The 11354-nt window shown below is 30.5% G+C and overlaps 1 protein-coding gene across 1 annotated transcript; it reads right to left on the reverse strand.

The window, feature by feature from the left end:
• Window positions 1–4283: 4283 nt before the first annotated feature.
• LOC107925999 (alpha-dioxygenase 1) lies at window positions 4284–8749 on the reverse strand. Its single transcript, XM_016856766.2, has 10 exons — window positions 8446–8749; window positions 8086–8349; window positions 6763–6915; window positions 6433–6566; window positions 5917–6130; window positions 5693–5838; window positions 5359–5586; window positions 5070–5272; window positions 4733–4976; window positions 4284–4648 (listed from the first exon to the last, which is right to left on the reverse strand). Exons 1-10 carry the CDS (start codon window positions 8707–8709, stop codon window positions 4420–4422), a joined length of 2079 nt encoding a protein of 692 aa, XP_016712255.1. The 5' UTR covers window positions 8710–8749; the 3' UTR covers window positions 4284–4419.
• Window positions 8750–11354: the final 2605 nt, after the last annotated feature.

The raw sequence follows: 11354 nt of genomic DNA on the forward strand, positions 1-11354 counted from the left end.
CTATTTAGGCCCTATTTCGAAATGTTACAATATATATACATGAAATACATGGAAAGACTATTACATGATATATAGTTAAATGAAATGGATGATACATGTATAATGGAAATTTGATTATTTGTTGAGCTCATCCATGATTTGGTGTATATGTGATTTTACATGGCTAACATGTTGGTGAATATGTGTTTAGGCACTTGGCCAAGTTGTGTTGGGATATGTATTATTTACTTACCCAATATGTGCTTAAGCGGTAAGTTAAATTCTATGTTATACGAACTTACTAAGCTTAAATGCCTTCTCTGTGTAATTTTTCGTGTTTTATAGTAAATCGACAGCTCGTTCGGGTTGAGCTTATTGGAGCTATATCAAACTATCCATAAACTCTTTTGGTACTTTAAGTTTGTTTAATTTTGGTTATAATGGCATGTATAAGTTATTTTGGCTAATGTTGGCCTATATGTTTTGTTGTGATTATAGCCATTTGGGTTGGCTTGTGTTTTGGTATATTTTGGTATGTATATAAGTTGCCTTATACGGTTGAGGTATGGCTTGATATGGTAGAATGATTGAAGGTAAAAATTATAGTTATATGTCCATTTGTATAGGTGTTTTTGTGAGTTGGGGAATTGGTACCTTGTTGTGTAAGACATGTATGCCTAATTATGTTAGAATTTGAAGGGCATTTTTAACATCAATTGGTATGTTTTGGTAAAGTGATCTACATGATATGTGATGATGCAATTATGCATATAAGTTAGTTGAACATTTGGTTATATTGAATACATGGTTAAACATGTTTATATTTGTCATTTGAGGTGCCTAAGGGCATATTGGTTATATGTGATCATACCACTTGTATAATGCTTGATTATGCTTGTTTTGGATGCCTTATTATAGATTATGTCTATGTGCATTTTTGGGTGTAGGGTTATACCATATTGGATTAGAAATATGGCTTGTAAAATGGCCTATTTTAGTCCACACGAGGAGAGGCACGGGCTTGTGTCTCAGTCGTGTATGACACACGGTCATTGGAACGACGAAAATGTGCAAGTATACACAATCGCAACAAGTAATAGAGTGACAAGTAAATGTCCAGTTTTTGTTCCCACAGGGACTGTAAAGAATTATTTATGAAAGTAAGTTTAAACACTTTGGTGAAAGAAAAATATTTGGATTTGGGAAATGATTAAAAACTAAAAACAAAGTAAATAAAATAAAGTTTTAATGCATGATTTCAAAAGCTGATTTTAATCAAGATGATATAATTGTGTTGGATTAATTACACTTCCTTACCTTAGAATCATTAAACTTATGCTTATACTTATTACTAATAAATCAAGACAACTCGGTAATATACTAACTTATGAACATATTTACAAATAAAAATCCATTCATCTCTTGTACATATTCCTATGTCAATTAGACCGATAAAACAGTTTTATAAAGATAAACATGTTATTGCACATACATACTTATTAGATTAAACAATCTCTCACATATTCGTATGTCGATGCAAACGAATAATTCAACCTAATACGCATATAAAAGACTATGTGAGGTCACAAAGTATCCTTACCTTGAAACAGTTTAATCACACTAATCTTGCAAGTTATGCAAGGCATATGTATCGCCAAATACAATGCTAGAATAATTAAACATGTACTGATTAAGTATTGTGTCCATTAATTACAATTTCAATAGATTTAAATAATTAATTCTTTAGTTATATTACAATTGTAATGCAAAAATAACTTAATCATGGTTTTACTTAATCAAACATTTTACCGAGGCCTATAATAGCATAAACATAAATTTAACAAATCAAGAGGACGAAATGCAATCAACCCAACACAAATTAAATTCAAGCTAAGTTGATTAAATTAACCATTCCAATAGAATAAATATTCATAGATATCTTCATCATAAAAACAACAAAAATTAAAGAGATAAGGAACAAGAATCAACTTAGGTGGTTTTCTGTGGCTTGACTAGGTTGCTCCATTCTTCCTTCTTTGTTGTCCTCGCCAGTCATGGTTGCTATGAACACTCAATTGCTACTCCAAAATGGCTGAAGAAGACCCCTTTACCAAGATGAGAAATCGGCACAAGAGCAAGGAATTTTGAATGGGAAAATGAGAGAAAAAAGTGAGAGATGAGAGAAGAGTTGTGAGAGAAGAGATGTGAATGAGGGATGATTCGAATGGGCAGCAAAGGGGGGTTTATATAGCTGAGTATGGCTGCTAAAAATAGAAAATTTTAGCAGCCAAAGAGCCCCTCATGGCTGGGCATCCTACACGGCAAAGTTGAGACTTTCAACTTTGCTAAAATTAGCCTGGGGCAAATCCGTAAAGCCTTAATTTAAAGTGAGGTTTGAATGCAATTTGGAAGTCTTCCAAGGGCCTTTTTGTAGCTCATTTAATCAGATAAAAATGTTGATTTGGGTCAGCATTTTAACAGTTCTGGGCTGCCCAATTGGTGGCTGGTTCGGTTCGCTCAATTTGGTTCAACTGGTGAGGTTCAACTCGGCCCTTTTTCCATAATTAATTAAAATTGATTTATTTAGCCCAAATTAAATTGTGAATAAACTAAAATTAATTAAATTATGAATTAATACACATATTTGGACCGTATTAGGCTAGAAATTATTTTTCCTTGTTACTTAGAATTGCTTCTCGATTTTGTTCTTCTAACGGTGTCTGCCGTGTCAATTTTCGTCCTTTTTACGAATCTGTCAAAAATAATCAAAATTCACTAAAACTAATTGTAATGACTAAAAATTAACATGTACAAACTTTTAATACAATTTAATTATTTTATGACAAAAATTCTATTGAAAATGCATGATTTTAAGTAAAATTAAGTATGAAAAAGTATATAAATCTTTGTGTTTGCACACCCCCAAACTTAAATCATTGCTTGTCTCGAGTAATGCATAAATTTCGGAAAGAATTTCTCAGAAACACTTTAGAAGAATTCCTTCAGAACAACTTTCTTCTCAAAATTATGAATTTAATATACTTAGGCTCAAAAATAAGAAATTTGATAATTATGCTACTTAAGTATGCATATCGTTCAAATTACATCCAACAACTATTATAATAGAAAAATTAGACTAAATGCCTCTTTAACAAAGATATGTTAACCCTTACCAATTTGAATTTTTTATTCCCTTATTCAAGACTAACTTGCAACCATTAACTTTAACTTATGTCTTCATATGTTGATCTTAGCAATTTCTCTCCACTAATGTAGGTAGCATAGAAACTTGAATCAATAGGTCTTTATTAAGGTTATAATGTGGCTAGGCTATGGGTAGGCAAAAGATAGATAAATTTTGGCTTAAAAACCATAGACTCAGCGTAAAATCGAACCTTCAGAATTTTTAACTTTGATACACCAACTTATTTTACTTTCACATGCTCTTTTGTACATCTATTTTCTTTCGAGTACATTTTTTTTAATTTCAAATTCGAGAACTTGCTTCATGTACTACAATTTTCGGGCAATTGATACTTCTTTTCAATTCCCCCAAACTTATTTTCAAATGATATTCTGAATAGTACTGAGTCTTGTTTTGGGACAATTTTAAAGATAATGAAGAGAAAAGTGATGGCTAAATATTGCAAAGGTCCAAATAAAACTAGTCCATATAGTATCACAGTATCAAAACGTTAACAGTATTAATTTATAATAATAAATATTTTAATTTTTTTAGGGGAGGGCAAAGCCATTCCCTATCTCTTAAATTTGCGGACTTACTAAAAGATTTAATGTTTGTTAAATAAGTGATTATCCCATATTCATTAAATAATAAAAAAAAACCTCTAATTTTTAATTGAATTAACCACACCAATTTGGTTGGATTTTTCCATTTGAAGTAATGTGTATATCTTATCCTTTTGATCAAGAGGTACAATGTTCCTATCAAACAAAATTCCTTGGCTGCTACCTCTTTTTTTATTGTTAATTTGACATTTTTTTATATAAATACAATTTCATTTTTAATAGTTTATATATTTATAATTTTTAATAGTTTATATCTTTATAATTTTTAAAAGGATCAAAGTATAATTTTACCACTATTAAAATTATGAAAAATCTACGTTAAAAATTATATTGTATGTTTGGTTATATTTCCAACATATTTGTTTAATATTTTAAAATAATCTTAACAAAATCAAAATTAAATGAAGCAGGTTTAATTTCATTCAAAATTTATTTTTTAATATCAAATTATTTTGTGTCATGTGATTAAAGGATTAAATGCTTTCATTGTTGAGTACAAGAACAAATCAACTTTTATTGATGCATTGTATACCAATACATGAGTAACAATTTTATTGTAAATTACATGTAATCAATATCAACAGTAAATATTGGAGATTAAATAACCACAACAACAAAATAACAATAGGGTTATGAAGATGGAAAGCGAAGATAGAGAGGGATAGGATTGGGAGCATTTGGAGGTGAGTCCCAAACTGAGAAAGCACTTGTTGAGTTCATCCATTTCTTTGATATTTCTGGGTAATGACGATCCAACACATCTTTCAAGCTTTCAGTGGTATTCACCCATTCAAATCCTTTTTTTGTGTATGTTTCCTCATTGAAATCACTTGTGAAGAACCTATCAGCTTCAAGCCTCCTGCAATACCAATATCATTCAATTCTTGGTATTCAATTTCCTTACAAAAATATTCAGATATAAGTACGAAAGTATGATTTATACCTTGTTGCCATCAATAGAAAAACAATGAAAGCTGTCTCGCTTATGGCAAAACCCTTGATCTTCTTCTCAGCCATGAGACCTACCATTAAGTCTAGTTCTTCAACATCATCACCATAAACATCCTTGAGAACTTCAATGGCATTCTTATCTTCAGTCAGATCTTTCCATTTAGAGATTGGTATCAATAGCAAAGCCCTACGGAATTGATTATACCTTGCAACTTTCCTCTCTCTATCCCTATAAACTGCATCATTGACATTAATTTTAGATCGAGTTTTTATGTGTTTGTTTAACGAATTCATGGATCATAAATTTCTAGTTTGAGACAAGTCATTACTTTCAAGAGCTGCCAAGTCCACATGGTCAGGCCTATCTTTGCCATCAATATCTTGTGCCACAAGGTCTCGAAGCCATGAAGGATAGTTCCAAAGCTCCAATGCACCACAAGCTTGATGTCCCATTGATACAAATTGCCTTGTGAATCCAATTTGTGACAAAGTTTTTTCTCCTTTATGGCCTATTAAATCAGGCATAGGAACCCTGCATTACAAAGTATAAAGACAAACTAAGTTTAAGAATAAATGTGGACTATTGAGTCGTTGTTTACAACGTCATGTAAGGCTTACTCCTCAAGCAATGGTGGAGATTTGTTTGGTCCTGGAGCAACATTGATGTTTCGAAGATGAATGGAATCTGGTAAAAGCTGGTGGAGTCGATAGACACTGGTAAATTCCTCAGTCAAAGAGTAAGGAACACCGTGATTAACAGGCTTTCTCAAACCTACTAAACCTCCCAAAGAGGATCCACCAACATGCCCAAATGTGTCCTTGAATTTCTTTCCCAATAATCCATACCTGTGACAAATTTGACAACATTAAAGTTATGTTCGAGGTTCAAATCACAACAATCGGGGCCCCTAAAATTTGACAACATTAAAGGGAAAAATGAAAACTAGTTTACCAATTAGCACGCATTCCAGCAAGCAGCATATCAGTTTTCAAAAGCTCCACAGTCCAGTCAATGGTATGGATCTTTGCAATCACAGCAGAAGTTACGAGCCTTGCGTATCGATATAGCTCTTCATCATTCAAATCCGGGTATTCCTTCTAAAATTTTGTTCCAAATACTAATGCTTAGTAAATCTTTCTCATATTATAAAGCAAATATGGAATTTAAACAAATACCTTGAGGGTATCACAGACTGCATTGTGTTCTTTAATGAATAGAGCCTGTAATGTTGAGACGCCAGCCCAACTATTTCTAATATCCCCGGATATGGGGATCCCATCTTCATCTTGTTGCAGTAATCCATCTTCTGAAATCTTTAACTTTCCATCTGTGAATGTTCTCACCTTTTGTAACCTTTCCTTATTGCTTCCATATATTACACTTCCATCCCTACAACAATAACCCGTTCATGTGAAAATCTTGCATGCCTTTAACCCTGGACGGTCGAATGTATATCTTTATCTGAATCTATATTTATTTTAAATTATATACTTATTTATTTTCTTTATCCAAATTCAAATTAAATAGCTTGAGCCTGAATCTACAAAAATCCAAACTTAATACCACATCCAAATATTCATATCATTCGAGCTCTTCATCTTTTCATGTATTCATATTATTTAACGTTTGTATCATATCGGGTAAACATATATTCTATTTGGCCAATTAAATTAGGGCTTATATGTTCTTACCACCAAGGTGTACGGATGTTCTTTGCGCCACTTTTGATGTCATAGAAACCAGTTGGAAACTCCTTCGTGGGATAAAACTTGAAAGAACTTAGAGGGCATTTGTTTGCAACTTCTTTAGGTGCAATCAACTCAACCTGCAACTTTGTCCAACAACCTATGTTAACTATATCTCCATTATATCTGTAAAATAAGTATGTACTTCAAAAAAAATGAAAAAAATTCTAACAAAAATTAAAATATTCATATTAAATATACATCTTCGCCCAAATCTGAAATAACATAAATATATAAATAAATGATGATGACATATATATGTAATTAAAGTTTCACCTGCTGATTGGTGTTCTCCATGTGATCGATCCAATCGTGGATCATAAATTGAATCCATGAAGCTGCAATCATATTGAATTGTTTGTCTGTGTCCTTATATTGTGTTCTTGTCAATAATTTCGTAGCCACAACCATGGGATCTGGCTTCATTAACTAAAAAGAAAATAATAATAAAGTTTTAATTTGCAATCATATAATTTACCGTCAACCTAGTTGATAAAGTTGCTTAGCTTTGCATGCGGCAATATTAAAAGTCACCTTTTATTTTCGGATTTAATCGGATCAATTAATTGAAATATTCAAATTCTATTGAAAATGTTTTTAAATATTAAATAAGTACTAAATATAATAACGTTACAGCATTTCCTTAAGTTGGTATAATGAGTAAATCAGACACCGACTCAATTATAAAATGACAATAAAATCATTTATTTTATAAAGTAACTTATATAATTATAAGTGTATTTGTTTTTTTTTCATATTTTCTAAAAGGCTTAATATGACTTGACACTTTTTTTAATTTGGTACCTAAACTTGACATTTTTTCCTAATTTGGTACCTAATCTTTTTGGGGGTTCATTTTGGTACCTAAACTTAGACTCTTCTTCCTAATTTGGTACCTACTTTTTTTGTTCGATTTGGTACTTGTTAAATGTTTTACAAATTACTCCAATATTCTAACAATATTTTTTATGAGGTAGCAAAAATAATCAATGTATACTCGACATGTGACAGATGACATGATTTTTTTTTTGTATTTTATATATTCAATTACTTTTAGTTTTATTTATTTAATTATTTTATTAGTTGAAAATAATGAATTTCTTTTAAGTTGGGGTTTTAAAATTTACTTTATTTAATATTAATCCGTTAAGCATAGCTCAATATCTATTTTTTAGACATGAATTTTCTATAATACTGACAATATTTTTGTAGCATAAAAGAAATTTTAACACTGTTAGTATTTTGCGTAATTTTTATAACATTTAAAAAATTTAGGTACCAAATTAAACCTAAAAAAAAACTTAGGTACCAAATTGGGCCTTAAAAAAAGTTTAAGTACCAAATTAAGAAAAAGTGTCAAGTTCAAATATCAAATGTTGTATTAAGGACATTATTATAAGGATATTGGTCTTTTTCATATTTTTTTAAAATTTATAAAAACTTATCCATGTTAAAGCTTTATTTAATTCCTAATAAAATTTTAATATATATTTGTACATACTATTCTTTTCAGGCGTATGGTGGATGTTTTTTTCTTTTTAGTAAAGCTTATATTTACTACATATGACCTAATTGAGGTTTTTGAAATAATGTGTATGCCTTATCTGTTTGATGAACAGGCATAATGTTCCTGCCAAAGAAAGATCCTTGGCTGCCAGCTCCCTCATTGAAAGGATCATTGTAACTTCCATCAGCTGTTCTGTACGGATAATCTCCTGGGCTAAACCGAACACCGGATGGAGTTTCCCCGACATTGATGAGATTGTATTGCTGGTGAAGATGGCGACGTACAGCCAGATATATTAAACCTAAGACAACAGGTAACCGGTGCCATATCCCCAATCTATCCACCGAATGAACCATCTGATTAACCAAAAATAATTGTTAAGCTTAATAGCAGCCGGCAACATGATGTTATGACTTAAAAAAGGTTCATAGGAGAAAAATGAGTTATCTTACGAGGAAGAGAAAAGCATCAATTATGGTCATGGAAGAAACAGCTTCATGGAAATCTTGATGGATGAAACGACGTAGTATGTTGTTGAAAAGAGCCTTCGTAATAAATGCCATTGTTTTTCGAGAGAACCTGGGTTTTCTTTTCTTTTTTTTTGGGTGGGGTGGGGGGTGGTAAAGATATTCTTTGTAATAACCATGGTCATGCATATGTCCGTATTTATAGAAGAAATTATGAGAAAAGTAGTGCCGGCAATGACGTGAAACCATTGGATAATTGCGTGAGCAAAATGCCTTTCTCCCCTCAACTCATGGCTTACTGTTCTACATATGAGAATGAGGTTGAATAGTATTGCTTATTAATTCCAAACTTGGATAGAATATGATAATATTGGAGTAAAAGGTACATTTATGGACGAAAGTCGAAAAGAGACATCCATATGTGGCCACATTTATTGTGGTTTAGACTTTGTCCGAGGCCAATAACTTGTGATGAAATAATATACCTCGTATCTCCTTTTATTATTAAATAGATTAATTTAATTTTTGAATGAGTTCAAATTTTAAGGGTTAATTTTACTAATACTTAATTGATATTATTTAATTATTTAATAATATAAAAATTTTATTAATTTATTGTGGTTTAGGGTACCTCGAGTATAGAAAAAGAACACTGTTATTATTATTATTATCCATTTTGTACGGAATTAAGGAGACAAAGAAAAAAACATACTTTGCTTTTGATGTCGCCCACATGTTTTTTCCTTTAGAAAATAAATTATTTTATGCATGAGACAATCAACTATGAAGTGATTTCTACGTGCGTGTGGTAAGGCGGCCGTCCACACATTTGAAGGAGATTTAAACAAATCTATTTATCTTCTTATTGTTTTTTTTTTCTTAATATAAATTTGAGATTAGAGTTTAATCTGAAATTTAAACGAATTTAGACAAAAATATTATGCTCGAAAAATGGGTTTGAGAAAAAATTTAGATTCGTTTAAATTATGGGTTGAGCTTAGATTTGAACATTTAAGGCCTATATCTGACCTATTTTTAAGTTTATAATATTTTATATTATGTTATTTTTATATATAATGTAATTTATAACACATTAAAAAAATAAAACTTATATACAGAATATGTAATACTACTCTAATATAAATATTAAAATAATGTTAGGATAGCTATATAAAAAATTTTAATAAATAGAAAAATATAAAAAATTATTAAATATTAAATTAAAATAATATAAATATTTTTAAAAAAGTAATATGGACATGTTTAAAATGAGATTAGGTTAATCTGTTGCAAATATGAGTAAATTTAAAGAAAAATTTATGCTCATATTTTAGACTGAACTGAATTTTACCAAACATAAAATGTTAATATCATGTTTAAGCATCTCTAGATTTGAGTAATACCCATTTAAATATATAGTCGACCATCAATTCTAATTATATATTCTTACCACCAAGGTGTACGGATGTTGTTTGTGCCAGTTTTGACGTCACAGAAACCAGTTGGAAATTCCTTTGTTGGATGAAACTTGAAAGAAGTGAGAAGACATTTGTTTGCAACTTCTTTAGGTGCAATCAGTTCAACCTGCAATTTTTGTTCAACCACCAATGATAACTATATCTCCATTAACATTGGCTTCAACATTGTTCTTGTATCGGATATTTATGTTGTATGCATATATATATATAAATACATAAATAAATATATAATTAAGGTTTAACCTGTTGGTTGGTGGTCTCCATGTGATCGATCCAATCGTGGATCAAACTGGACCCATGAAGCTGCAATAATGTTGAATTGCTTGCCAACAGTTTCGTAGCCACAAACATTGGATCTGGCTTCATTAACTGCAATAAAATATATACCTATATTTAAAAACAATCCCTAATGGGTTATCTATCAAACACATACTTATACATATCACTCAACTCTCCTATGCAACGCGAAGTCATAAAATATTTTAGGGGCTGAACTTAAATTGTAAATTCTAAGATAGTAAAAATATAATTTTTAAAAAATTAAATTAAAATTTTATTATATTTAAGGGATTAAAGTGTAATTTTACCTTTATTAATTTAAAATTTTAAAAATTTTAAAAATTAAAATAAAATGAAAGTTTCATTTTAAAAAAGTCAACCCCTAAATTCGCGCGTGCTAGAGATATATTGCACGTTTTACTTGAACACCCTACAACCTCATAATAAATTTCCACCCGATCTGGTATTAGCCCATGTGCCATTGAATTCATGTTTGACTTGGGGTTTGGGAAAGAAGTTGTATGTGTGTAGCGACGTAAAAATTTCTGCTTTCGGTCGCTAATTAAGGTGATTATTTGAAAATTTAAACCGACTTTTGATTTTATTAAAAAAGGGAGTCGCCACCAATCTTTTTTCTAGATGTGACCGGACACCTAATAAATCATCTTTTTTTAGAAAAGAAAACTTATTCTTGCACAAAAATGAAGGCCAAATTTAGGTCTACGTCAAAAGCCAGAGTAACGTTGGGTTCGGGAGTCGGTTACGCGCGAGGAAGGTATTAGCACCCTCGTGACACCCAAAATTGGTATCTTATTAAACATGCGTTGTCTTTAATTCTAAAGAACGAATTCAATTTATATTTAATCATGATCCAATTGAAAAATGAGAATTTTTAAAACACGAAAATTTTGAAAACACGAAAATTTTTGAAACCTGAATTTTTTTTTAGAAAAACACGAAAAATTTTGGAAACACGAAAAGTTTACAACACTAGAATTTTGACAAATTACCTATCCTCATCTGCATTTTAAAAATAAAATTTGATCACTTACCAATAATCACAAAAATAAATATCCTATTTCAAAACATGAGAATTTTTAAAATTTTCGATTTTTTTTAAAAGGACGTCCCATTTAA

This window comes from Gossypium hirsutum, chromosome D04 (genome assembly GCF_007990345.1).
Source record: "Gossypium hirsutum isolate 1008001.06 chromosome D04, Gossypium_hirsutum_v2.1, whole genome shotgun sequence".
Taxonomy (NCBI): Eukaryota; Viridiplantae; Streptophyta; class Magnoliopsida; order Malvales; family Malvaceae; genus Gossypium; species Gossypium hirsutum.